The following is a 27967-nucleotide window of genomic DNA, read 5'->3' on the forward strand; positions in this document are numbered from 1 at the left end:
AAAAACAATACTTAAAAAAAAGTAACAACTAGTGAAACAATTAACCCTTTAGTCATTAAGGGGTTACTCTCTGCATACTTCATCCCTCTCCTAGAGAGGATATGCAAGAGGAGCCGCAGTATTGCTGCTTCTTCACTAGATACTTTCTGCCCATCTCCTCTCACCCCCGCTGCTCACCTCTTCGGGTGTCCGTTGCAACGATGGCAGATCCTCCACTCCTCTCCGTGGCTACCGCAGCGATCAGGAGGCACACAGCACGCAGCCCGGTCCCGGTCCAGCCAGGGCTCGCTCCTCGCAGCAGCCGTCCCCCGGCGTCAATGCGATCGGGAGGCACGCAGCCCACGGCCCGCAGTCATCCCCTCAGCTGTCAATTCTCCTTGCGGATCACGTCGGGGTCACCACTTGCAAGGGCAAAAATCACAGACTCCACACAATCCAATGTGAATTCAAGCGAAGCTGTTTATTGCTTGTTACAATTCTCCTTAAGTATCTTTTTGACCTGTCCAGACACTGTCCACGCACTTAAAGACTGCATGTACTTGGATAGTAACTACTGTTTACGCGCCGCAAACTCACAAGTGATTGGATTTTACAAATCTACATGAACTCTAGTGCTAAGCAAAAAGTTTCTACAAAATTGCTGACTTGCCGACTCTTGCTCACTTGCTCCAGGCTGCACAAAGTCACGTAAGGCACGCAGGCTGCTCCGCTCTTGCTGTCTCGCTGCACACACACGCCTCGGAGGCCTGTTCAGTTCAGTTCCATATAATGTCCATTAACTTCGATAAAATCCCTCAAATCTCTCCCCCCACCCCATCCTTGATGTATCAATCCTGTATCAATCCCTCTGTCCTTGATGTATCACGTAGCACACAGTGTGCTTGCTTATTGTATTGTTCCAATATATGGCGAATATACAGGTAAAATACGGTAGCTGCACCGCCAACAACGCGTCTTCCGAGTCGCGTTCCTCCTGTCCTTGTAACGACACAGACGCACTCGTACTCCGGCATTTCAGCGTCCCCCTCGTCTCCGGCTCTGCCACCGCAGCCCCCGCGCTGCCGCGGGTGTCGGACCGGCCGCTGCGCTGCTCTAAACCTGCGCCGCTGCGCTGCTCTAAACCTGCGCCGCTGCTGCCGTCCGGCGGTCGCCGCCGTTACCGCCGCTGCTGCCGCTTCTCCTTTTCCCACCCCAGTTTGGGGCCACTTCCCCCAAACCGGGGCTTTCCCCTGCGGAGCGCACGCAGCGCAGAGCCGCACGTAGTGCAGAGCCGCCCGCAGCGCAGAGCCGCACGTAGTGCAGAGCCGCCCGCAGCGCAGAGCCGCCCGCAGCGCAGAGCCGCCCGCAGCGCAGAGCCGCACGCAGCGCAGAGCCGCCCGCAGCGCGGGAGCCACGGCACACTTTTTCTCTCACAATCTGGATCCTGCTCCTTGTCCTTCCCTTTCCCCTCTCTGTCCCTCATTCTTCCTCCTGCCTTTTTCTCTTCTTCTGCCCCGATGCATCTTCCTCCACCTCTCCTGCTCCCTGCCCTGGTTTCCTCTGCCTGTCCTGCTGTCCTGCTCCCCGTCCCTGCTCTTTCTGTCTTTATTTCTCTGTCCTGCTGCCTGTTGGGTTGTTCCTTTCCCCACCTCCCTGTCCAGCTGGCTCTCCGGTTTTCCATCTCTCCTCTGTCCGGCTGCCTGGCCCCTTTTTCTCTTCCTCCATCTCTGTCCTCCGACCCATTATTGTTTTTTAAATTTTCCTTCTTGGTCTCTTTGTACAGATCAGGCCCTTTCTTTATTTCCATGCGCCGTTTCCAGTGTCTACACACGCACACAAATTACGCTTTGAAGCACACGCCTTACTGTGCTTCTTAAAGCACATCTGCTGTTTACATTGTCGGCGCTTTTCGATGCGTGCGCTTGTTACCTCTTTCTCTGCTCCAGCCTCTGTCATTGCTCTCACCCAAGTCCCTTCTGAGCTCGAGCTCAGAGCACTGCTCCAGCTTGATGCTTCTGACATGGGCTGGACACATTTCATTGTCCTCTTCACATGTTACCTGACTTTGCACTTCCTGGCTGAATCACCAGTTCCTATGTAATCGCTCTTTCCCACCTGCCTTTCTGGGGTCTCTTTGATGACATGATCTTCTTTCTCCATGTGATACATTTCCGCAGGTCTCTGGCCTCAAGTCTCATTTTGACTTTTCCATAACCTCTGTGTGATCTCACCTGCAAACAGAACCAGTGGACTAAAGTCAATCAGTGAATCAATGCTAATGCCTCACGAACGAACCAAACTATTTCAGATTTGCTGAAACCGAATTCTCAGTCCCCAGCGTTTCCTCTTTGGTGCTTATTTGACTGCCTAAAGCCAAAACCTCGCTCCCAGCTCCTCCAACCAACTCCCCTTTCCTCATGGCGGGTATCGGCACCGCTCCTGTGCCCCCCAGTCAAAGCGATACCGCGGTTTCCTCAGGTGATGTATTCCTGGTGCTTCACCGTTACAAAGCTTTTATCCAAACATATTGCCGGTGCTTCACTGTTACAAAGCTTTTATACAAGCCCGTTGGGACTTGCCCTGTCCCCTGGGGAAATGGGGTTTATTCTCCGCCTCTCCGCACCATTTGCTCGTGTGCCCAAAGCCCAGAGGGGGGATCCCACCCCTCTGCAGACGCAGCTTCTCCAGCACCCACAGACACATCCTCTGCCGACTGCCCTTTTCTCATTCACTGCTGTACATTCGACTTCTAATAAGCCTCGAATTATAATCTCTATGGGCAGTCTTTGGGTTTGGGTTTTTGTTGCTTTTATTTCCCCCCCCATACAGTACTTGTACTCTCACTATCCACAAAACAAAACCACTAGCCTCCTGAAAAAGAGCTGTGTTTTCTTTATCACTCCTTGGATGCAATAATTACATTACTCCTGTGTCTTAAGGACCTGGAGAGCAGCTGGCAAAGAACGAGCGCGGGCGCTGGGCAGCTCGGCCGGCACAGAGGAGGCGCTGGCGGCGGGAGCCGAGCACCGGCGGCTCGTAACGCGCTGGAACCTCCCCACATCGGGAACTTTCCCTAGGACAAAGGTTCTACCTGCACCGTTCAGTTTAACGGCCACTCATGGGTCTCACTCACCACCTAATTCCAAAATCAGTTGGAGTTTTTGGTCTCTGTGCCATCCTCTGCCAGGGAACTCTCATTATGCCCTCTATGAGAAAAAGCCTTTCACTCCTTTGTTTTAAACTTCTACCGGATCATTTAATTCAATGTCTCGTACCGATTTTGTCAACAGAAACATGGATAAGCATTTCTATTCGCTTTCTCAGCACCATTCACAACCTTAGAGGGTTCTGTCATGTATCCCCTCGGCCACTCTCTCAGAAGCTCAGGGATCAGAATCTACGGGGTGTCTCAAGAAGATGAAATCACGATATCTCTGCACCCACAAACCTCCTATGAATGAGACTCTCGCGGTCTGTGCAGCAGGGGGAGAACGTACAGCATTTACAACAAGGTTAATAAAACTCAGTAACTCATTAAACCCTTTGTAATTGTAACACGTCCATCTTTCTGAAACACGCTGTATTTAATCTCTCCTTGCTCGGAAATGCTGACATACATTTCATAACCATTGTTTTTCCCTTACTTTTTCTAATCATACCTTATCCCCTGTGAGACAGCAGGACTGGAAGGGCGTGGATTCTCTAAAAATGGCTTCATGGGGACTAACACAGTGCAGAAGTGTTTTCTGCGATGCTGGTCACTCGTATAGTCCTGGCTTTCTGTAGTCCCTTGGGTTTTTTGTTCATGGTTCAACAGTGTCCAGTGCTATCGGGTCCTGCTACACGACCGTATAACACACGTAGTATAAACTATACAGCTGGACAACGTCCCCAGACCCACGGTGTGAACTGCGGGGTGTCCTGTGCAGGGACAGCAGATGGACCCGAGATCCTTGCGGGTCCCTTCCAGCTTCAGACATTCTGTGATCCTATGAACTATATTTATATGGTAGCAAGAGGGAGTTTATACTATGACTAACAATATTCAGTGACTCCAGCCTCCAACCCTGAGAAAATACTCTAAAAGGTAAATATGTTTCTGCTTCAGCTTGCAGCCCTCGGATTTACTCTTCTTCAGTCTGATAGATCAGAGGATCCTCTGCACCTGGACACAGACACCGCGTCTGCACCCCTAATCTGCGCTGCCCTTCACGTAAGAGGACGGCGCCGCCTCTCTTAACAATTGCGTCTAAGATGTTCTGTAATTCTCACGACGAACCAAATTCTCTTCTTGTTTCCCACAAATATACTGCAACCTGCAAATAAAACCTACATATTTCTATTCCAGCTAATCTGTATTTGTTATTATTTACTGTGCTGACTATTGTATTATTGATAATTTTGATGCACAATGACTAGAAACACCTGTTCAAATGAATGATAAAGACATGGGAGATAACACGTTGTTGTTGCATCTGATCAGAAACCCATCTGATGAGGTATCAGCACGTAACAGAGAGTCAATGCGTATTTATTTTAGTTTAGTTTGTAATTTTAACTGGCGTATTTAACTTAGAATAACATTCTGAAATTGCAAGGTTCTTCACTGACTTTAGCCTGAGATCTCTAGCATGTATTTTTAGACTAAAATCCCTTCTGAAAAATGCAGGTTTTCCTTTAAGCACCCATTTCTTAATAGCCAAGAGGGCAAGGGCACAGATGAAAAACAGCTGCCTTGGCGCAGCAGTGACCGCCAGGCCCTCTCCCTGTTCCTGCTGCCCGCCTGCGCATACGCCTGCCCACACCTGCCCGTGCCTGCCCACACCTGCCTGTGCCTGCCTGTGCGTACGCCTGCCCACACCTGCCCGTGCCTGCCCACCCCTGCCTGTGCCTGCCTGTGCGTACGCCTGCCCACACCTGCCTGTGCCTGCCCACACCTGCCTGTGCCTGCCTGTGTGTACGCCTGCCCACACCTGCCCGTGCCTGCCCACACCTGCCTGTGCCTGCCTGTGCGTACGCCTGCCCACACCTGCCTGTGCCTGCCCGCACCTGCCTGTGTGTACGCCTGCCCACACCTGCCCGTGCCTGCCCACACCTGCCTGTGCCTACCTGTGTGTACACCTCCCCACACCTGCCCATGCCTGCCCACATCTGCCCATGCCTGCCCACACCTGCCCGTGCCTACCTGTGCATACGCCTCCCCACACCTGCCTGTGCATGCCCACATCTGCCTGGGCCTGCCCACACCTGCCTGCACGTACGCCTGCCTGCACCTGCCTGTGCTTGCCTGCCCGTACGCCTGCCCACGCCTGCCCGCACCTGCCTGCACATATGCCTACCTCCACCTGCCTGTGCCTGCCTGCGTGTACACCTGCCCGTGCCTGCCTACACCTGCCTGTGCGTACGCCTGCCCACACGTGCCTGTGCCTGCCTGCGTGTACGCCTGCCTACAACTGCCTGTGCCTGCCTGCACGTACACTTGCCCACACGAACACCTGCCCACACGTGCCCGTGCCTGCCCACACGTACGCCTGTGCACACGTGCCTGTGCCTGCCCACACGTACGCCTGTGTACACGTGCCCGTGCCTGCCCACATGTGCCTGCCCACCCCCTGCAGTGCCCGCCCTGTGCCCTGAGGCTGCGCCACAGGCCCTGGCCGGAGCGAGGGCTGCAGCCCCGAACCTGCCCGGACTGCTGTGCCGGGGCCCTGGACAGCGGCACCGGAGCCGCGTACCCGCCGGGATCGCTGCCGGGACAGCCCAGCAGGTAACCCCACACCAGCCATGCCCGCACAGGCCCCGCTCCGCAGGCCCAGCACACCTGGCCACGCAGGCCCAGGCCGGGGCTGCCGTGGCGCGTCCCTGCGGGCAGGTTCCCGGGGACGGGAGAAGCTCCTCCTGAGCCGGTGTTTGTGGATGCGGCGCTCAGGGACGCGGTTTAGTGGTGAACTTGGTAGCGTTAATGGTTGGACTCTACAGTCTTTCCAACCTAAATGATTCTGTGGTTCCGTTTCTGGAGGAGGAACGTCACCCGTTCCACCCGCCCGCGTGCTGTGGAACCATCGCAGGTTCCCCGAACAGAGGCCGCCCCGGGGCCTCCTCGTGCTCCAGAGGGACACGCAGTTAAACCTGTGGAATTTACCGTGTGGGCCGGAGGAGGGGGCAGCGGGCGGCCCGGCTGCGTCCCCGTGTCCCGGGCTCCGCGGGCAGGGTTGCTCTCTAAAGCTTCCAAAACCAGCGCAGGATACAGGAACCTACGAGAATGTCACAGTGAGACTGAACACTTAGCGTCTGAAACCACACCCAGGATACCAAGGGTTTGGGCTGTAGCCCAGAATCTAAACACACAGAACTGTGTTTGTAATACATTAGTATTGTAGGGATTTTGTTCTTGATTAACAAGAATTGTTATTTACACATTATTCACACATAAGCTGTGCTTTCTGCCACTTGTGTGCACTAAAATCTGTTTATTTTATAAAACCTCTCAAGGACAACTTCCAGACTTGAAAAATCCTAAACCACACCTTAGGAAAACACAGCCATTGAAAAAATACATATACTAAATCATGTGCTTTGGTTTATCATCCAAGTTTAAAGTACTCCATATTTTCAATTATCATATATGACAAATGCCATTCTGTAATAACAGGGAACTATCACTCCATTACAATTTTGAGAGATACCACCTGAAATGTTTTGTGCAATCTGGATAAAAGATGAACAGATGTGAAATATGTACAGAAATGTTCAAATTGGAGCACGTGCAGAAATTAGTTACTGGGATAGCGGGAGAAATACAGAGCCCGTTTCATAAGCTGCAAGTAGAAAAGCCTTTCCTCCTGAAAGGCAAGGCAGAGCCAAGCAGGGATGGGAGGTTTTGTCTACAAATATTGAAAGGTGCAAATAATGAGGCGGAAGAAAAGGTATGAAAGGATAGTGTTGGCACAAGACCAGCAGTGCAACATGGGCAGACACTGTTGGGATGGAAGTTCCCGGAAGGTTTCTGAGGCTCGGAGTTCTGTCGCCAGGAACGGCGGGTCAGGAAGCTGTAGCCGCCTTCAAAGCGAGTCTTGACCAGATAACGGGGAAACCGCACGACACTGCGACACCAAGGACAGGTTCAGTGACCCGATCAGCAGGACATCAGCGTCCTAACACCGCCATGCGGCTGCTGCTGGGTCACCCACCGAGGTAAAGCACAACCGCCCGCCAGCACAATGTGCGGCCTCCAAAAGCGTGGGTGCTTTGGGGCAGGCGGGAGGAGGAGGAAGGAGACGCAGCCCCTGCTACGTTATTCTGCCCGGAACCTGACAGGAGCCTCTTTGTTTCTCACACCAACTGGTAGATCGTGGTGACGCAGCCGCGGGCCCTGCCAGGACATCCTGTCCCGCTCCCCTTCGCCACCTTCTGCCTCCCCAGAGGAGCAGCTGTTCCAGCCCTTCCCAGCCCTCCTCGCAGAGCCCCTGGCTGTCCACAGCCCAGCAGAATCTGGTGTTGATGGAGATATGGGACCATTTTCCTTGGCCTGCTGTTTGTGATTTCAGCATTGCTCTTGGTCACCCAGGTGCACCCCTACCCATTCCCAGCTGGGACGATCCTGTGCAGAACCAAAGCCAAACCCAGACCACGGTGTTAGATTTCTGGGTCTAGCCCTGCGCAAGGCATTATTTCAGCTGACCAGGTGAAAGCAGAGAAAAGCAAAGCGGTATCTTAAACCCTCCCCAGCCCGCAAAAGCCTCGGGGCCGGGCCGGGCCGGGGCAGCTGCTCCTCCCGGGACACGCGTACCAGAGATGCTCCTGCTGCCAGTGACCAAGCCGCTGCATTCGAAAACCAAGACGTGATCACTGCTCTGCTGAAGCTGATGTGGTTAGTGGTTATTGTACGAAACTTAACGTTTCTTACACTGGATAAACGGCTAGAAAAGACATCCAGAATGTGCGAGGTATGGATTCCATATCGTCCTCAGGGTGAAGAGTTCACATAAGATGCACCACCTCTCAGATAAGTGCCCTGACCAGCAGGTTAAAGGATGCTTCAAGGTGTGATAGAAGGCAAATAACAGTCCCCTCTTCATCCTGTCTCATTGCATTGAAAAGGATTCAAGATGCCTCATGTCGGGGAGGTGGGGGAATGAGAAGGGGGCAGAAATGGAGCAAGCGAGCCTGTCTGTCTGAAGGGCGTTACTGGGGGGCAATTCTAGTCTGCTCTGACACGTAGATGTAGCTCCTGACTTCACGTGCACTTACTAAAGCCCCTCAGTGATGATTACCCGTCTACAGTTCTGTTCTGAGACTGATGAATTATGCAGGTTTTTATCCGTTTGATGTGTATGTTGACATATCATTCTAGTTTCTTCATATCATTCTAGTTTCTCCATCAAAATGTCAGGCACAATAGAGTCTATACCCTATGAGGCTTCAATAATTGTGCATATAATCTCATCAAAAAAAGATATTACAACACGCAAAAGTCATAATTCTGAGCGCTCCAGCACAGCCACTTGAAGAGAAGCCTCTCCTGCACCAGGGCTTTCCCGGCGGGTTCCGTGCGCTGGCTGTTGTTCTGTAGGGCACACGCAGTATGCATTAGCTTGTCCTTGTTTTGCTTTATCCATCAACACGTTGGCTGATCAGCACTCACAATAACTTGAGCAAAACGTACAGCACTGCCAGCAGCCCTGACAGCTGATAACGCCTGGGCTACCGAGCAATAAGTGAATGCGGCAGCTGCTAGAACTAACAGCTTTCAATCACGGCATGGATTCCTTAAGCTCGGCTCTGACAGTTCACCTGCTGCTTAAGTGATAATTTTACTGTAGCAATCAGACCATTAGACAGAATCCTAAAGTGACCCAAGCTCATTGCAGCCAAGTGCAGCTGATGCAGGTGGCTTACAACGTATGTCAAATATTGTACAGAGCTGCATATAAATCATACGAGCATTGCTAAGCAGAGATTAATTAAGGCACCACAATTAAGCTAAGAAATCCATTCAGTTGATCAAGAGCATGGCTGATAAGGGATCCGTTTTACTAAAGCAGTTTAAAAAGCACAGTCCTGTCAAGTGTCAAGAATGAGAGAATTCATTCAAATTTAAGAAAACTGTCTTTCTCAGAACCAAGGTTATTGTTGTCTGTGAAACCAACGCAGGGCAGGGACGCCGCTCTCCGTCCGCGGCTGCAGAAGGGGCCGTGTTCCCCGGTCCCAAAGCACCGGGGCGTGCGCAGCGATGCGATGCGAACCTCACCACAAAACAGACTGACACGGTCACCCAGCTTCAGTGCAGTAATTCAGTGAACTCTTCTGTAAATTGCAAAGCTCCAGAAGAGACACTGATTAAAGTGGTATCTGGCAGTTTTTCATTTTCTGATGAAATTATATCAGGCTACCAGTCACAGATGCACATGATCTATAACATTTTCACCAGTTCTGAAATGTTAGCCTCAGTTCTGAAATTCAATCTGCGACCACTCTGTTTTGCCTTCACTGACAAACATCCCAGAAATAGAGAGATTCTTTTCTGATGATATTAAATACAATTTCTTGCCCTTTCAAGGCTTACAGAAACTCTCACTGCAGAGTGCCGGGGGCTGTGGAAATGCAGTAACCTGTCTCCTCGGTGAACATACAGGAGGTTCTTGTCCAGCTGAACATGCCACACGAGTTACAGGCACACACACGGGCCTGGGCTCTGACAAGAGCCCAGCTACAGAAACCCTGCTACAGAAACCCTGCTAGGGATCCACGCAGCTGCAGGAAGACTTTGTTCTAGTTCATATTGAGAAGGTACATGCAATTACACAAATGCTTTTCTGGGCACACGGAGACTTGTGTGATTACATGCTACTGCCATTACCAAGGCCAAGAAACATTTGTAAAGCATTTTCTAGATTCTTAGAAGCGTGGGCTCTAGTGCTTAAGATACACGTATTGAAGGGAAATGAGAAGGGGGAACAAAATTCAGCGTTTGAGGACCAGCGCGGGTGAACGCTTTCCTAACCCTTTGAGCCGAAGCAGGAGGCGTCGTCGGGCTCAGGGCTGGGGTTTCCCGTTTGGTACCCGTGAGGCACGGACAGGACCCACAGCACAGCCCTCCTGTTTGCTGCTCACTGCTCCTCTGCATACGGTTCCACAGGAACCGTCACATTTGCTTCCAGATCGTGGGGAAGGCTCTCGGAACAGCAGAGCTGAGCTCTGCGGTGCTGCTGCGGGATGGGAGGTGGATGTTTGAGAGGGTGCAGAGGGAGAACATGGGGGAGAACGGTGTCCGACTGCACCGTCCGTGTGCCGCAGGGACCTGGGCTGTCCCAGGCTCGGCAGCCAGAACCGCCTCTGGTACCGCACACAGGACCAGGAACGGAGGCGCCCTGATCCTTTCCTTGCCCTGCTGGCACCTGCAGCACTGCCAAGCTGTCCTACCAGCTCTCGGTGTCACCTGGCACAGCTCTGTGACACACAAACTGGAGCCACCTCCATGCGCAGCATCCCCGCCTCCCCGCCAGCTCTGGGAACCAAAGCTGCTGTTTGCCTGAGAGCACTTTCTGCCAGAGGTTTTGCCATGACAGGTTTTCCAAGGCTTGCAACACTTCCCTGTTCCTGAACAGCAAGAGATCCTGCTGGCAGCCCCGTGCTGCGTTCACTGAGGCTTTTGTCAGGGCGGAGCTAACCCGGGTGTTAGAAACTCTGAAGCATAAAGCTCAGCTCTCCACTCTCCAAAAAGTAAAACTGATGTATAAGCAATGTTTCCTAGCTGCAACATGCAGCCTTTTTTGGCTACGACAGCCACCTGTCTCATACCGGTGTGAAGGCATGGGGACCACATTCTGCTCGGGGTGCTTGGGTGCGATCCCCTGGTGGCGGCAGGAGGCCACAGTCCGGCCCTGCACCAGCTGCGGGACACGACGTGTCTGCTCGAGTCGCTGTGGGAGACCACGCGACGCGTCACGCAGCTCAGCCACGCCGCTGACGTTTAACTGCTCCAGTGCCTCCATACCAGTACACCTGCCATGCATACCTTCAGCTGAACCATTCTGCTTTCTGACCGTATGCGTTTCCCCTTGTCTTTGTGTGGATTTATATTAGAGAACAGGCAAGGATTGCTCTGGAGAAAGCCCCAGCAGTCTAAGCCGTCACTGTCTGCTATGCCTCAGGTTGCTTTCGAGTGAATGGGAGAGTCTCACTCCTTGCTATTATTTGTTATTTTTTCCTGTTCAGATGCAGATGGATAACTGGTCATCTAATACGCCTGTTCAGAAGCCATGAATTCCAAAAAATTACTCTCCGAAACACGGAGAACATTTCCTGCTGCTAAAGTACAGTGCCAGCAACCCTCACGGACCCTCATCGTGGATGCCACGTCACCCTCCTGGGCCAACACGTGCTCCGTGCTGTCGGAAGCGCTGGAGAACACGCTCTGCCTGGCGTGCGCTCTGGCGGGTCCCTGCCGCGTGCCCCTGCTCAGCGTCTACGCGGTGCAGAGCCAGCAGGAGTGTCTGCTGCCCTTCACGGTACGTGCCACACCGCGGCTCTCGGGAGCCCACAAACAGTGCAGCAGGCTGCTGCACTTCATAAGGTTATGATGTACTGCAAGTGCCTATCTAAAGGTTAATCAGAGCACAGTTTCATAGACTTCACAGAAGAGGTGAATTATCATGAAAGAAAGATGTTTAAAAGGAGTGTAATAATTTTGACCTGTGAAGTTGCTCGTGTGCATGAATTAGGTTTTGTGCTGTTCCCTTCTAAAACATCTGGTGTCCCTCTCCTTTCACATGCAACTTTCTGCACTATCTGTACTGCCTGTCAAAGTTACCAAACACAGTTCTACAGCTGTAATAATCTGGATGGCGAAATGGTCCGCGTAGCTGTTGGTCACACAAATATTACCACTTCGCAAGAGGTTCCAGATGTTTAAAGGATCCGAATTCAAAATATTTTTGCCAAATTTGAAAAATATCCCAAAATCACAGAATCACTGAATCATTTAGGTTGGAAAAGACCCTTGAGATCATTGAGTCCATCCATAAACCTAACATTGCCAAGTGCAGCACTAAACCATGTCCCAAAGCGCCACATCTACATGTCTTTTAAGTACAGATATCTTTCCTTTCTAACACTTGCTCTAGTAGCTCATTGTTGAAGCGGTGTTTGCTTTTTTGATGATGGTTACTGCAGTGAATGTCCTAAAAGAGCAGTATAAAAGCACAGGAAGCGCCGTCCTGGGTCAGACCAGCAGCCGCTCCAAAGCACAGGCTGGTTTGGGGAGCACTGCAGCTCAGTCGCTTCTGCAGTTCAGTCTCCTCACACCACCCTGGCTCCACAGCTGGCTTGAGACAGCAGAGGACACACCTGAGGCTGTTCCTCGTGGTATGTGCTCCTGTTCCCCATGGGTCTGTTGAACCCCTTTTTGAGCCTGTCCCCACCTCCTGAACGCAGGTTCCAGTCCCCATCTCCAGAGCACAGTAACATGGGTATGGTGGGGTGACTGTGGTCTGGGGACATCACACCACCACAGTGCTCCTGTCTGTGTTCCAAGTTCTGCCAAACTACCACATTTGGGTTCCCAGCAGGCAACAGGCAGACAGCTGAAAACTGCTGAGCGATCATGCCTGTTGTGACTGGTGTGACCATGGCTGTTTCAGCTATGTCACCGTTCACGGCTCCGTGTCCTGACTCCTGCCCCCAGTCCTGCCTCAGTGCTGTGAGCTCAAAAGCCTCCTTCCACACCAAAAAAAAGCACTTCACATCACCAGTTTGACATTTCCAGTCTTCCGATCTCGTGTGTCCTGTTTCGCAGGCGGTGAGAGAGAGCTTCCCGCGGGTGCAGGCCTGCCTGTCGGAGCTGCGCTCGCTGCCCCGGGACGGCGCTTTCCCGGCGGGGCCCCGCGGGGCCGCCCGCGCCGCGCAGGACGCGCTGCAGCAGTTCAAGCAGCACAGCCGGCACTCGGCGCACGGAGCGCTGGAGGTGAGGGGCCGAGGGGCCGGGAGGGCTGGGGGCAGACCTGCCGCTCGTTAGCACCTTGGCGTGGGGGCTGTGCGGTCCCCGGGGCCACGGGAGGTGCAGTCACTACGGAAACAACTTCTCCAAAACCCCCCCGTGGCAGTGCCCGGACACCAAAACCACCGCGAGCACATGTGGCCTGAACCGACTGTAACTCGGAACCGAAACCAAACGGCAGAAACCCGTGCGGGGGAGGAGGGGGAAGGGTCGCGTAATTCAGAAGCGGTCAGCACTCCGGCAGCATTTACCGAAGCTCCATGTACCAGCTGGGACATCACGGCAGGAGCACCGCAGGGACCCCGGCCCGCCCCCAGGAGCGGCCGCGCTCACTCGGGGCACCCCGCAGAAACAACCGCTTGCCCGGGGGCTCAGCCGAGGATGCGCTGAGAGGAAACAATCACTCACCCGGAACACGGGAGGGCTCCTCCCGGCGCATCTGCCCACACGCTCCCTGCTCAGGGGAAGGTCCGCCCACAGCACCCAGGCACCCGCGGCGGCCCGGCCGGGACCTGCTTTGTAGCCCGGCCCGGTCTGGCCGTGGCCGCGAGGAGCCGGGCCAGCAGGGCTGTGGTTGGCTGAGGCCCCTGTCTGTCAGCAAGTGTCCCGCCTCCCCCACCCAATGCCGGGGTGTCCCGAGGGGTCACCGTGCCCGGGCCGGAGGTGACACTGGCGTTGACCGCGGAGCTCGGGGGGGATAGGGACAGCGGGTCACGAAAGGTGCTGGGGAGCCACCCACTGCCCTGTCGGGGGTGTCCGCTGAATGCTCATGGGGACAGGACATTCGAGTTGCTTATGGATGCTGGCTTTACCATATAGAAAAATGGATTTAGTTTCCAGGCACTTAACACTGGACTTTTTTCAGCTTTACTTTCATTACTTTCACAGAAGAACTGTGTCAAAAGCAAAGACACGGACATGGTTTTCCTCTCAGTTTGTGGTTATGGTGTCACTGATGCAATAGGATGTTTGTACAAAGGTCCTCGTGCTTGAAGCCGTGTCCATAGTTTACTGAAAGCGAACTCATACAGACAAAAGAAATACATTTCATCCTGAGAACAGCTGGGGTAGTCGCAAAGGACAGAAAAAGCCTACAGAACGGGCATTATCTTGGCACATTCCTCTTCAAATCAGTTTCCGGAGTAAAGAGAAAACATGGTCAGTATTTGGAATAACAAGAGGGTTTGTTTATAATTAGTGTTTTTCTTTTCAGAGTGGCAGTTTGGGAGTTCTACAGGGCTCCTACTCTGCAAATTGTAACAGAGATCCCTTACCACACCTCATTGGCATTGGCTGCATGAAATAACCAGAAAGCCTAAAAAGACTATCATAAGAAGGTCAGGAATCATCACGTTTGCTCTTGTCGTGCATCCCGACATGGGGTGAGTGGAGAAGGGGTCACCTCTGACGTGGTTATGGCAGACACAGAGAGAATGGGGCAAGCCAATTGCTTTGGCTGTGCTCCAGAGAATCAGGGGAGAACTGCTGGCGCACTGGTACTGTATCTATCTCCATCCTGATGCACTGGTATATGTATAGAACATATACACACCACATGGGTACGTTATCCCCTCTCCTCACATGTTACAAGGCCCTGGATAAGGTGCAGCTCCTAATGCATTAAGACCACCCTCTCACTTCCCACTTCGTGGATCATGCTTTATAAATATGTATCTCTCATGTTCCACCTACCCACACATAACTTAGGAAAATTCTTGAAAGACAGCCTAAAAGCAAGTCCTGCAGCTAAATAAGCATTTCTGCATCATGAAGGTATTTCTGTTGATTTGGGCTCTAGGCTGTGTGTTATCCTGTATCCCATGCACACCAGTTCTCAAACTGCCGTCTAAGGAGGAAGCCCTAGGAGTAAAGTGTTCTCAAACAGCAGGTGCAAACATTGCCGTGCCGCCCAGGCTTGTGAAGTCTTGAGACTGGCTATTGATGATTTGCCTGGAGAAAGCAGAAAGAACAGGAACTTGGGCTGAGTACGTCTCGTTGGACAGGTCGGTGCCGTGAGCCCGGCGGGACAGCCTGCGGTTCACCTGGGGCGTCGGTGCCGTGAGCCCGGCGGGACAGCCTGCGGTTCACCTGGGGCGTCGGTGCGGTGAGCCCGGCGGGACAGCCTGCGGTTCACCTGGGGCGTCGGTGCGGTGAGCCCGGCGGGACAGCCTGCGGTTCACCTGGGGCGTCGGTGCGGTGAGCCCGGCGGGACAGCCTGCGGTTCACCTGGGGCGTCGGTGCCGTGAGCCCGGCGGGACAGCCTGCGGTTCACCTGGGGCGTCGGTGCCGTGAGCCCGGCGGGACAGCCTGCGGTTCACCTGGGGCGTCGGTGCGGTGAGCCCGGCGGGACAGCCTGCGGTTCACCTGGGGCGTCGGTGCGGTGAGCCCGGCGGGACAGCCTGCGGTTCACCTGGGGCGTCGGTGCGGTGAGCCCGGCGGGACAGCCTGCGGTTCACCTGGGGCGTCGCTGTCATCAGGCAGACTCTCCCGGCTCTAATTAAGACTCATTTCTAGTGTCTATCCAGGAAACCTCTCTTCTAATTTGCTGCGTTTTCTCAGGCCCTTGAGGCATTTTTCCCGACCATCTCAAGTGCGGTTTGTGCTTTAACTTCAAAGCTGGGGGTTGGAATAAACAGAGAACACTTTTGAGACAAGACCTTTTCTGACACGCAACAAAATCCAGGACATCTTCTAGTATAGTTGAAGGAATGCGATAGCCACCGCCAAAATGAAGTTATCTGTGAATATGGGACTCGATGACCTTGAGGGTGTCTTCCAACCGGAATGACTCTATGATTCTGTTATTCTAAGTAGGGTCACATGTGAGGTGACAGAAGAGCAAGTGCTTAAGGATGAGTTACAGTTGTATTGGAAATACTGTTTCTTTAGCAAAAAAACAGGGTTATTTTACCCAGTGTGCAAAAAGCTGCAAACACACAGAGTTGCGAGATTTATTTTGGTTTTGCGCAGATGGGTGCTGGGTGGTAGGTCCATGCAGCCAGTGCGCCGCAGCTTCCAAGACTTCAGGTTTATATGCATTGGTCTGTATCAAACCCCTCCTTTCTAATCTATGTGCGTTCCTACCTATGTGTTAGTTGGCTGAGAGTCTTCTCACCCTCATTTAAAGATACAGCATCTCGAAAGTTAATTGTGCACGTTCAGTGGGTTGCGCTCTCCCTTGGGCCGCGGGCGACTTCCAGAGCAGAGGTGTGGGTTTCCGACTGTAGTTAGATAGTTCTCTTCCAGAACACCGGTCTGTGGAACGCTGCTGACTTTCCAAGTTAGTTTAGGAAAGGTTGCTGACGTTCAAGGGTAAATACCTGTCGGTTTAAATCCTTTTGACCTTCTGTGTTTCATTATAAATATCGTGTTACTCATTATCTTCAGTACGTTCCTTGTTGGAGTAAATAATGTCACCGTCAGTCATCACAACGGCCCGTGTTTATACCACGAGAGCGCCGCTGGCAATTTGCTTGTGCTAATCAGATGTAGCTTTAGGCAAATGTGCATTTTCCTAACAAACTGCAAAGAGGCAAGAATATTCCTATCTGAGCAGCAAGCACAGGAGGCAGACTTTGTTACAACCTGCAATCATTTAAAACCCAAATATTTGTTAAAAGTGTTGAAAACACTCTAGAGATCCTGCCTTCAGAGAGAAAAACCAGCGGCAGCTACAGGGCAGGAAGCGTGGCCAGTCTGCAGGAGACGAAGAGCATTTTCAGGTTACCAGCAGCCCATTCCTGTCAGATTAGGAAGTACAGTGGCATTAAGGGATTATATCTAGAGACCCTGGTACCGTGAAAGGAGGTCGCGGTGGCTGCCTCGGTTTTTGTATGCGGTGGAACGTTCCTCCTGGTCTCGGAGCAGCGCGTACCGGTGCGAGTCAGGCAGTGAGAGGTGGACCGGAGGTGATGAGCTAAGGCGTGATGGAGCGGTGGTTCCGGTGAAATAAAGGACCATCAGTGTAGCAAGCGCTCTGTCTACGGCTCTGCAAAAGACAATGAAGTATGTTTCAGACAGTTCAGCTGTCCCCAGCTCAAGAGCAGTCCCCGTCAGCCATTTGCGTTAGTTTCTAAAAGAAGCCCATGATAATTCTTCATTCCCAGTGACTCAGAGGGAAACCCCTGGGACAAGTTCAGTTGGGGAGGTGAACTTTGTAATGGATATCAGCTGGATCTGACACAGCGAGGCTGCCGCAGCTGAGCACGTATTCCCAGCGACGGATGCAGGCAGAACGCCTGTATAGAATATATACACATGGCTGGTCACAGTGGGCACAGACATCCAGAGCACTCACAAACACTCACACCCCAGTGGCCTCAGCCTGCTCTGTATGTGTGTGTGCACACATCTACCTCCATCCGTACAGTGCGGGTCCCCCAGCAGCTGGGCTCAGACACCCGGCCCGCCCAGCAGCTGCTCCGGGACCCCAGTGTCCCCAGTCGCTGACATCTGGACACAGGAGCCCCCGGGACAGCTGCAGCACAGACTGCAGTGGGACACACGGACAGAACCGGCCAGGACGCCCGTTGTCCCGCTGCCGGCCGCGTGTCCCCAGAGACCCCTCGCTCCCACAGCCTCTCCCTGGTCACGGCTCGCCGGTTTAGCCTTTGCCAACGATCACACACACACTTGCAGTTGCTCCATCCGCTGTGGCTGCGGCACCAACCCCACACGGCCCCTCCCCAGGACATGGCTGGGAAGGAGCCTGAGGAGCAGACGGACAGACGGTGGCGGGCAGGGCCTGGCCAGGCAGGTGTACTGGCCAGCCAGCCGCTTACACAGGACTGGCTCTTTTATCCCCTTACCGCTCTGTTTTCCCACGCTTGTTCCTTCCCAAGTCACTGAGCTCCATCCCTTTGCCCACGTTTGGTTCGTCTCTTCAACATGCCATGAGAAGCCTTGTGCACCCCCAAACTGCTCTTCCCCACGTCGCACATGTCCCACACCCCAGGCACAGCCCCTGTGCCAGGCAGAAGGTGCTCGGGGTTCGACTCATCCCTGTGCGTTCACACCCGGACAGGGCTCTCTGGGCACAGCTGGGGCAGCGGCCCGCGGGTGTCCCCTCCTCCGAGCCCCTTCGGCTCCTGCTCTCACACCGTCCCTGTGCTCTTTCAGGCCTCGGTGGGCTGGGGCAGCAGCCAGGACAGGGCAGGGCATCGCCTGGGCTCCTCTGCCCACCACCGTGGCTCTGCTCTTCCTACGTGTGCAGACCACCTTCCACCGTATAACCTAAAGGTTTTAATGAAATGAAGGTCTTCTAGTGAAGGAAATGCTTTACCTATGGCTGTTTAAAAAACAACAGTATCTTTAGATGGTTCTGCTCCCCCCAGACTCAAGAAAGGTTCCCATTATCTACTTTTGTCAGTTCATAAAGGAGATCATAACTACTGCTTCATTCCCAGTATCTCATAGATAAACACCAGGGATAGATCTGGATGGAGAAGGTACAGTCCCTGCCCGCTGCATTGCCCCCAGCTCCCCGCATCTCTCACCCTTGAACTGTCACTTCTCTTGGCAGTTTTTAGTCTCTTCTTTTATTTTAATATCTCTGAACTAATTTGTGAAGGTCTGCTGTTAAGCTTCCCCAAGTGTTCCCTACAGGATATTTGTTAGCAGCCTTACCTAAAATACACCTTATCCTTTATTTAGAGTTATTAAATCGTCCTCGGGAGCAATGAGCAGCTGTGCTGAGAAGACTCAGTACTTCAGCATCACTAAATGTCAGGCAAGCTCAGAACTCTGAACTCTTTCACCAGACTACTCGTTCAGGGCAGGAGCTGCTGTCAAACACCCCCGGCGCTCCTGGAAACTGTCCTGATTGTCGATGAGGAACAAACTCTTTGCAGCCACTTACTTAGCGTTACATCAATAATTGCTGTGAGTGATGCGGGGCTGGAAGCGGCTCCGTCCCCACAAGGCCTCGGTCGCCGTCCCCGCTGTGCTCACGCCCCCACTGCAAGGCACAGAGTATCGGGCAGTTGCGGGTGGTTCAGTCTTCTTCAGCAGTGACACAGACCCTGCTGGTCCCCACAGTGAACCTCTCCATCCATTTCATATGACTTAAATATAAGCCAAAGCACAAAAAAGTGTTTTTAAATCTGATTTTGAATAGATGAGGTATTTTAGCGAGATGTCTCTCCTGATGCACAGCGCGACCTGCGCCATCCGAGCAGACCAGGCGTCACTGCCCACCGGTAGAGGCTGGGTAGAGGCAGCTCTTGCACTCTCCAATTTGTGTTCCAGATCACAATTCTAACGAGCCAGCCCAGCAAAGAAATGGTAAAGCAGCTGGAAAATAACTTAAAAGATGTGGATCTCATGAGTCTGCGAAGGATACAAGTCATCGAGGTTCTGAAGAGAGACTTTGTGGAGCCCGAGGCCGTGGAGCAGGGCGGGCCGGCGGAGGAGCCGGGCGGCTCTGGTGAGTGCCCAGGGAGCACAGCTTGGGACAGCAGGACAGACACCGGCACCGGCTCCGGCTCCGGCTCCGACACACACCGCCACGTGCCGTTCGGTGTCTGTGCTGCCAGCGGGAGCGGTGCCTGGAGAACAGCAAATGTTGGTACCGCAGCACTTCTCTGGGGCTTTATCACATTTGGGCAGAATTAGCGTAGAGACTTCATGCATTACTGCATCTCCTGGTATTACCTGAAACTAATTTCACGTGCAGCACAGCTTTACTGAGGGATTAAAGAGAAAAATGCACAGAGTTAACGGGGTAATGCTCGGACACACAAACCGCTGAGCGCCCCCCGGCAATGGCCCTCGGTGGAGGCGGAGGTGGCCCGAGCCCCTGGGGAGCTGGGCAGCTGGGGAGAGCAACGGGGGCAAGGAGCAGCAGGCAGACCACCACAGCCCCACGGTCCTACAGACAGCCCCTCCAGCCCCTCACCGGCTCCAGGCTTTGTCCTTTTCAGGATGTCTGGTTCCCAGAGAGTTCTCACCTCCAGTCCTTTCCCCTGCACTACGTTTTGCACAATACCGGGCAGAGTTACTTGCCCAGACCAAGTCGGATACTTACCCTGTTGATCAGCTGGTTTTGTCGCTGACGTTGTTCTTGATTTGCTGCTGCTGGTTTTCTCCATGCTCAGGGCAGCTTTTCTCGAGCTCCTGAGGCTGTGCTTCTCCAGTGATCAGTAACTACATCAGTGAGGTGATTGTAGCTCTGCAGCCTCTGTTTTCCCATACAGGTCTACAATTCAAAGGCCTTTACCGCTGACACTTAAACTCCGTATCTACAAGACACACCTGGTACCAAGCTCTGGTTCACACAAGTTCTCACAATTACTTAACAAGCTTAAAAACCTGAGTCCCGATGCTTTGCAGTTAGTGCGAGACCTGTTAGTAGCAATGACAATGCTGTTTGACTGAGTGACAGGCCATGTTGGATGTCGCTCCTCACCTGTCTCTAGCTGTTCTTTCCTGGTCGCAGTTCCACGTCAGGTCAATTAGCACAGCAGGGGCGTGGGACGTTTAGGGGGATTGCAGATTCCCTGTTGCCCCATCCCTTGGATGCCCAGCCACACCATTAGTGAAAGAGCGAGCACAGCCCAGACCACAAATGTTATTTTTCCTAGCCATATCTCTGAAGAATTCCTGGCAGTTTGCAGCAGTGAGAATTTAAGCTATAGTAACAATAAATTCAGAAACAGCAGTTCCTGTTAGCTCCTGTTTTGAACCTTTTTATTTCAAAGCAAAAGGTGCTGAGCAGGCTCTAAATGAACCAGACCCATGGTGACCGAAGTCCAGTCCTGCAGCGATTCGGGGCAGAACCTGCACGCTGCAGCGCGGCTGGAACCACAGCTTTCGCGTCTCTGATTCGTTTCACCTGACTTTCAAGTCTGCTCAGTTGTTTCAGCTCTTTCCTGAGGCTGATGAAACGACTGCTGGGTGGCTGGAGCTCCGCGGGTTTCCCCACGCGCAGGACAGCACCAAGCACACCGCGCTGCACCGATGCCTGCTGCCCTGTCCCCGCTGTCCCCGCTGTCCCCGCTGCCTCTGCTCGGGTTGCAGACCAATTCACACACCAGTGGTGTGACCAGGTGCTCAGAGCTGCCTCAGCCCTCTTATGCTGTAAAAGCTCCTGGCCATGGAGGGGCCGCGTCCTCGGGAGCCACAGCAGATGTTCTGGCCTCTGCGTGTCTGCTCTCCAGGAATCTTAAGACCCATCACACAATAGATGTTGGCATCCCAGCCTGTTCTTCCTAAGGATGGGCAGCAGGGGATGCGGTGAATTTCTTTTTACAATTGCCATGTATTGTGCCAACTTAAGATGTGTAAGTGGCTATATATCAGAGAATGGTTTGGGTTGGAAGGGACCTTAAAGATCATCCATGAAAGCACTGGAGGGAATAAGGAGGTACAGTGCAGTGGAAAATGCAAAAGAATATTCTTTTCTGTGGCTGAAAATATTTGTGCTTTTTCATCTTTTTTCCTGCAGATATTGCAATCCTGGGAATGGACATCGACGTGCAAACCATAGAGGACAACGTCATCAGCTTGGAGATGCTGTTTAAAACGTGGCTGCACGACTACGGCACAGAGAGAGAACACGTCCACCTCCTGCTGCCCTCGGGAGCCTTCGGCCACGCCACCGCGCCCAAGCCCAGCCTAAGTATTGAATTTTCTCTCCCCCCCTGCAGAGAGCTCCTAAATTCCACAGCCTTAAAGATCACCCAGGCCCCTCCTATGGCACATTCCCTCACACCTGGAGGCCCACGAAGGGTCCCTGGGTGACTTGGGCAGCTCTCTGGGGTTCCTTTTGTCTCCAGCTGAGCAGGACCATTTGCTTACAGTATATCCAGGTTACTGCTGATAAATCATTTTCACTCTGCGGCAAAAACGTGCCTTGAAGAGTACGTGAATTTGCAGCTGCTTGGTCAAAGGGGCTTTACATACTGAGAGCCAAGGACCTTCTGGCTCAGCTGCAGAGCCCTACAATTGTGTTCCTTGAGTTTGATACTAAAAGTGTGTGCCAGAGCTGCACTTAAAATAAAGGCTGTCTTACAAAGGGACTTGGCTTGTATTTAGATCTATTGATTTAGCACTGAAATAGCTAATGTTCTGTCTGGAGCTGCCAGCAGTTGTAATAATTCATGGGAAAGTTTATAAGGAATATGTAATTTTTTTCCTTTACTTGTCTGAGTCCAAATCCATAATCCATGCTTAGGTGAGCACTGAGAACACCCTCAGCTCCAGCAGACACAGGTGTTTCCCGTAAGGTGTTGTGAACTGTACTGTCACCATTGCACGGCCATGGGAATCTGCACATGCGGTTATTGTAGAATGGTTTGGGTTGGAGGGACCTCCCCAGCCCCCAGCCCCCCTGCCATGACAGGGACATCTTCACCAGCTCAGGTTGCTCAGAGCCCTGTCCAGCCTGGCCTGGGATGTCTCAGGGATGGTTCATCCACCACTTCCCTGGGTACCTGCCCAGGCTCTCACCAACCCCCCAGGGAAGAATTCCTTCCTGACATCTGATATAAATCTCCCCTCTTTCAGTGTAAAACTGTCACCCCTTGTCCTGTCCTGTCACTCCATGTCCTTGTAAAAAGTCCCTCTCCAGCTTTCCTGTAGGTCCCTTCAGGTGCTGGAGGCTGCTCCAAGGTCTCCCTGGAGCTTCTCTTCTCCAGGTTGAACACCCCACAGACACAGAGAAGGTGTCAGGAACCGCGTGGCCCTGGGACACGAGCGCCTGTCCCCTCTGCAGCTGCTGCTCGTCGCCAAAGCTGCCATCACCTGCCCAGCTACCAGCCAGCCCTTGTTTCAGTAACATTCTGAGCGTGGGGTGTTTCCTGGTGTGTAAAATGGGGATGGATTGTTGCCTTGTGTCACAAACTGCAGCGTGTTCTCCCCTTAACATTTGCTGTTGCTAGAAAACATTGATTTAGTGTTTATAAGTGCTTTGAGCATGTAATGTGCTAAAAATCGCTATTTCCAGCAGTCTAAACCAATCTCCTCCTCCTAGTGTGCCTGAAGTGCGACTTGCAGGAGAGATTGCTTGACCCAGCTCTACTTTCCGGGGCGGCTGACGGCACCACGAGAGCAGCAGATGTGGGTTCCCCGTGCCAGACGGCAGCCTGGCCAGCTACGGTGCTGCACAAACTCCGGGTTGTGAAGTAGGTGTTACGTGCTTCACACTTGTTAACTGGAAGACTGAAAGAGCAGCCTTCACTCTTTCTGTGCAGTTTCATGCAGGACCTGGTAACATCACCATAGAGCACTGGGGTCCTCAAAGGGCTCGTGAGCAAAATTCCGATGCCAGAGACCCTCGCCTGCTGTAACTTAGCAGAACAGCACAACCCACACATGCAGACGGGGCGCAGGGTCAAAAATGTTGTTACCCTGTCACCAGCACTTTGTGAGTGTGACACCACAGATGTCATTCATGCAACAGATACTTCCCTCCAGTGTGAAGTTCTGTAGATTGCAGCCATTGCTCCATGGATAATTCTGCTTCTCCCATTACCTAATGAGGCCACAGCAATTAACTTCATATTAGAGCCTGAGCCGACTAGTTGACTAGTAGTAAAAAAGCAAGCAAAGTCTCATAGTACTGTGTGACCACATATAATTGATTCACTTTCCCATTGGCAGTCTATGGCTGGGAAGCACAGAGCACAAGAGGAGTGATGCTCTCTCGTGTCTTGTCTGAGGTTTATTTATAGGAAAAAAAAATGTGTAATTTTTGAACTGTACAGGTTTTCTTAAAATGATGCTCATCCTGTCGGCAGCTGGAGAGCGCTGAGCTATCTGTGCGTGAACGGCCGCAGCCCAAGCACCGAACCCGCTCGCCAGTGCCCTGTCGCGAGGCCGCAGCGCCCTGTGCGCGGGCAGCGTCCAGCACTGGGCTGTTGGTGGGGCAGGGAGGCTCTGCGCAGTAGAGCCCCCGTCGGCTAAGTGACGGATAACGCAGTCCAGTAAAAATCACTTAGGCAGAGATGTAATTGCCTGGGTGAGTTATTGCCCCAGAGGCCAGATTAGCACTCTGCTTTGTGTAAATGTACGAAGATCGGATTTACTTCTTGGCGTGCTGTTGTCAATGCAGATACAAGGGAATCTGGAAATCAGAAGGAAAGGCTCCTTTCACTGCAAGCAGACTTTTCTGCAAGGTTGCACAGGGACAGCAGCACAGACGCGAAGTGCTGTAGCAGCACTGTGCTGGGCTGCCACAGCCCCTCGCCCCGGGGGGCGCCCGCGGGTTCCCGCCGGCTGCGCGTTCGCTGGCGCATTGGGTCGCTAACCCGAGCTGTGCTCCGCAGGGCGCTGAAGGCCGAAGGCGTCTGCGAGTCTGTGCTCCACGGCCTGCCCCTCATCATCAGGCCCACGAGCTGCTGGCAGCTGGACTGGGATGAACTGGAGATCAACCAGCACAGCTTCCACGCTCTGTGCCACAGCCTCCTGGTGAGTGTGCGCAGGCTGCAGCCTCGTGGCAGGGATTGCCCCAGGAAGGAGCTGTTAGTGCACACTTAGCGAGACCTGTGCAGCCCATGCCAGAAAATGCTTCAAAAGCTGCAGCTTCCTCTCACGGGCCAGAGCTGGGCTTGTAAATCCTCCCAGCCGGTGCATCCTCTGGAAAGATGCTACAGCACGTCAAACCTTAGAGAAGACTCCCTGGCCTATCAGAAATCCGGTGTTTGCGGGTATGGGGGGCAGAAGTCAGGGTTGGAGTTAGACATGCATCTCTGACTGCGAAAATGATTCACCAAGGCTGGGGATGTGGAGGACTTCCCATTACTAACAAGTCATAAAGCCAAATTGGATGTTTTTCTTAAGAATTGACTTGCATTCAGTTAAAGCCCCAAACTTCATACTGTCCTCAACTGTAATGCAGAATAGCGTCCTTATTCTGATGTGTGCGACTATCTCTGCTCCTGAACCCAGCAGCCCCTGCAGCAAAAGCGCTGGAAGAAGCGGCTATTGCCTGTTGTTCACATTGGGTTTGGTTTTTGCTGTTTAGAAAAGGAAGTGGATGCTTTTGGCCAAACGCGAGCCACAGAACAGTAGTCCAAACTGGAGCAGCGTGGTGCATCCCTACTACGTCATTGTTCCTTCCGACTCCGCCACGCTCCTCCTCAAAGCCGTGGCCACCAGAGAGCTCCTGCTGCCGGCGACCGTCCCGGCGCTCCTGGCCGAGCACCCCGAGCGAGCGCGCGGCCCCGTGGAGGTGAGCGAGCGGCAGCCCCGCGCCAGCGCCGGGAAGGGGGCCGGGGGTACAGGCAGGGACCAGAGGCACCATCGGCCTTCACGCGCAGGACACGCAGCTGCTGCTGAAGGTGCATCCACCTCCCTCATTGCGGGAAAACACAGATCTCAGGCTGCAGAGCGGTGCTTTAGGCATCAATACATGAAGTGTCTCTGTTTCTTCCAATAGATTCAGGTTTCCCATTTCCTGTTGTGCATCCATGTGTTCTTCTCCCGAGTTCTCTGCTTCAGGTGATGCCAGGAAGGGCAGAGCCTTCACTACCGATCTTAGCAGATGAGCAGAGGAGGAAACAGCTGTGCAAATGTCTAGTGACAGCAGGAATAGGATGTAGCTCTCCAACCTTCTTCCCAGCAGCCAATGTGTCCTGCAGCTTTCTTCACAGACAGCAAATGCCTGTCCTTTGAGCAGCGTTGCACGTCTGTTGTGGGAAAGCTGTGAAAGGGCGCTCCAGCTCCTCGGCCGATTCTGGGCACGGGGGAGGTAGCACTGCACCTTCCAAGGGAACACTTACATGCATTAAGACGTGGTTGCAGCTGGCACTTGTTCTATACACAGCTAAGAGAGGTCCTTGTGGGCAGCAGCACAGCCAAAGATCCCTTCTCCCATGACTGCAGGGTGGCACAGGGTGACGGTGGCATTCAGACCTGCAGAAACAGCCTTGACAGTAAAACCAACAAAAACCCAAGCAAACCCCCCAGCCTCTGCTCCTCAGATCTTGTAGCCACTGGGTTTTTTCTTCTGTCTGAGCAGAGTGCCCTGAACAGCCTGGAAGTGGAAGTTGCTTATAACCCCCTGCACCTCAAAAGCAACCTCTACAAATACTTGAAGAGTGTGTTGTACAAACCTCTGCAGAGGCAGCCAGCCCAGCCCAGGGACCAGCGACCGGAGCGGCAGCAGCCCAAGCAGGTACATCTCGTGGCTCTGCCCGCAAGGGGCCGAGGGCAGCTCCGCGCCACAGGAACGGCAGCACAGGGACAGCAGCGCGTGGCAGGGGCAGCGTCCATGTGCAGCCAGCAGAGCAGGGGGACGGCTGCAGCACGAGCTCACGCAGCCGGCAGAGCGGGGGAAAGGCTGCAGCACGAGCTCACGCAGCCGGCAGAGCGGGGGAAAGGCTGCAGCACGAGCTCACGCAGCCGGCAGAGCGGAGGGAAAGGCTGCAGCACGAGCTCACGCAGCCGGCAGAGCGGGGGGACGGCTGCAGCACGAGCTCACGCAGCCGGCAGAGCGGGGGAAAGGCTGCAGCACGAGCTCACGCAGCCGGCAGAGCGGGGGAAAGGCTGCAGCACGAGCTCACGCAGCCGGCAGAGCGGGGGGACGGCTGCAGCACGAGCTCACGCAGCTGAGAACGGGGATGCTGAGCAGCTGGCACACGCAGCACAGCTGGGCAGTGGACAAGCCAGCGCCTCCTGCCACAGGTGCATTCACAGTCTGTCCCTGTGTTGCAGCATCAGAGCAGAGCCAAAGCCACGGTGGCACCTCTTCTGATGGCTCCTTCTCCTGTACAAGTGCTCAGACCAGCAGCAGCCCAGAGAGATTCCTGTGAGCACTCCCTGTTCCCCAATGAGGACGAAGAGTTCCTGCAGTGAACCCGGTGCTGCCGAGCCTGCCCGCGTGCCGCGAGGGGCCTGGCTGCTTCCTCGGCCACCAAACCTGCACGCTGGGCCAGCAGCAGTCAGGCAAGACACGGAGCTTGGCCTTGGTCAGACTCACATTTCCCATCGTTCGTTCCTCCTCGTTGTTTTATGGTTCTGTTAGTCACCAGGTCAGTCTGCAGGACGCTTGCTGCTCTGGGGCCCTCTGTGCAGACATTCTGGTCCCCCCGCAGCACCCCCTATTTCCCACTCTCGTCAGCACATCGCCAGCACACCTCACATCTCGGTTTCTGGGACTAGGTTAGTACAGGCCACAAACCACACGCTGCCGTCAGCGGGTGCAGAAAAGCGGCAAGGCAGGCGCTGAGGAAGTCAGACAGCTAAAGCAGGTAGTGACGCCAGCTGCTCTCACCCTGCAGGGACAGGTTCACTGGGGTATTTGAACAGGCATAGAACAGGGGTTTGAATTTAATCTGAAAGCCCAGAAGCCAAGAGCAGCGTTACCTGTGATGACGTCTGTCTGCTTGCTCCCATGGACAACGTCTCCGTCCAGCTCCCCAGCTCACGACGCGGCTGTGGCCGGTGCCGCGGCAGCTGTGCCGCCCGCTGGCTGCTGCACGGTGCCACTCGGAGCCGCAGCACAGCGCCGCTCTCCCCCCGCGGCCCATGGCACCCACGGGGCTGTTCTGCAAGCCAGCACAGCAGTGTTTCCTGGCAGGGTTCAGAAGACGGAGCTGGTGTGGAGCTCTCCAGAGCTTCTGCCCCACACCCGCACAGACACCAGCCTGGTTTTCAGTGCGGGTCTGGGACAAGCGCTCCTGGCAGGGCAGCTCGACTGAGCCAAGGTGGGGGGGGTCTCACTGGGCTTCTGGGGACCAAGCACCAGCAGGGGTTTGTGTTCTACTTTGTTCTGACAAGCTGTTTCAAAATAAAGTTATTGACAGAACGTTCCCTCAGTGCCTGTAGTTCCTAACATGCGCTGCATGCAGCAGCCCCGGCACCCAGCCGAGTCCTGAGAAGCGGCTGCAGGTGACCAAGTGCGCAATGCGAACGCCACATTCCCGGGGGCTGAGCAGTGGAGCGGAGCCAGCAGAGCCACCTCTGTTCCCGGGCCCCACTCGGTGGCAGGCGCTGCAGCTGCTGGCCCTGTGCTGACACAGCCCAGCCAACCTGGGGCACGGGCTTTCAGCA

General features: G+C 53.8%; 2 protein-coding genes across 3 annotated transcripts in view; one reads left to right on the forward strand and one right to left on the reverse strand.

Moving 5' to 3' along the window:
- The window catches only part of LOC136101512 (maestro heat-like repeat-containing protein family member 2B), a 30506-nt gene extending 16976 nt beyond the window's left edge, over window positions 1–13530 (reverse strand). The window contains exons 1-2 of one of the 2 annotated variants that reach the window (XM_071808371.1): window positions 13385–13530; window positions 178–2210 (exon numbers count right to left, since the gene is read on the reverse strand). The gene's annotated coding sequence lies outside the window, so the exon portion shown is untranslated. The remainder of the gene's footprint in view (window positions 1–177; window positions 2211–13384) is intronic. The other variant, XM_071808372.1, reaches the window with a different exon arrangement.
- On the forward strand, window positions 5606–27716 carry M1AP (meiosis 1 associated protein). The gene is made up of 10 exons (XM_065837693.2): window positions 5606–5746; window positions 11197–11489; window positions 12776–12943; window positions 19223–19400; window positions 21420–21593; window positions 22947–23097; window positions 24241–24382; window positions 24939–25145; window positions 25935–26090; window positions 26630–27716. The coding sequence occupies exons 2-10, from the start codon at window positions 11241–11243 to the stop codon at window positions 26768–26770; spliced, it is 1566 nt and encodes a 521-aa protein (XP_065693765.2). The 5' UTR covers window positions 5606–5746; window positions 11197–11240; the 3' UTR covers window positions 26771–27716.
- Window positions 27717–27967: the final 251 nt, after the last annotated feature.

The sequence above is a fragment of the Patagioenas fasciata genome, chromosome 4 (assembly GCF_037038585.1).
Source record: "Patagioenas fasciata isolate bPatFas1 chromosome 4, bPatFas1.hap1, whole genome shotgun sequence".
In the NCBI taxonomy this organism is placed as follows: domain Eukaryota; kingdom Metazoa; phylum Chordata; class Aves; order Columbiformes; family Columbidae; genus Patagioenas; species Patagioenas fasciata.

What these genes read in the sequence shown, in the direction of transcription:
- M1AP (XM_065837693.2), top strand. Translation starts at nt 11,241, where the DNA reads ATGAATTCCAAAAAATTACTCTCCGAAACACGGAGAACATTTCCTGCT. An exon ending in AGTGTCTGCTGCCCTTCACG is followed by an intron (nt 11,490 to 12,775) that starts GTACGTGCCACA and finishes CCTGTTTCGCAG; the next exon opens with GCGGTGAGAGAGAGCTTCCC. An exon ending in CGGCGCACGGAGCGCTGGAG is followed by an intron (nt 12,944 to 19,222) that starts GTGAGGGGCCGA and finishes TTTGTGTTCCAG; the next exon opens with ATCACAATTCTAACGAGCCA.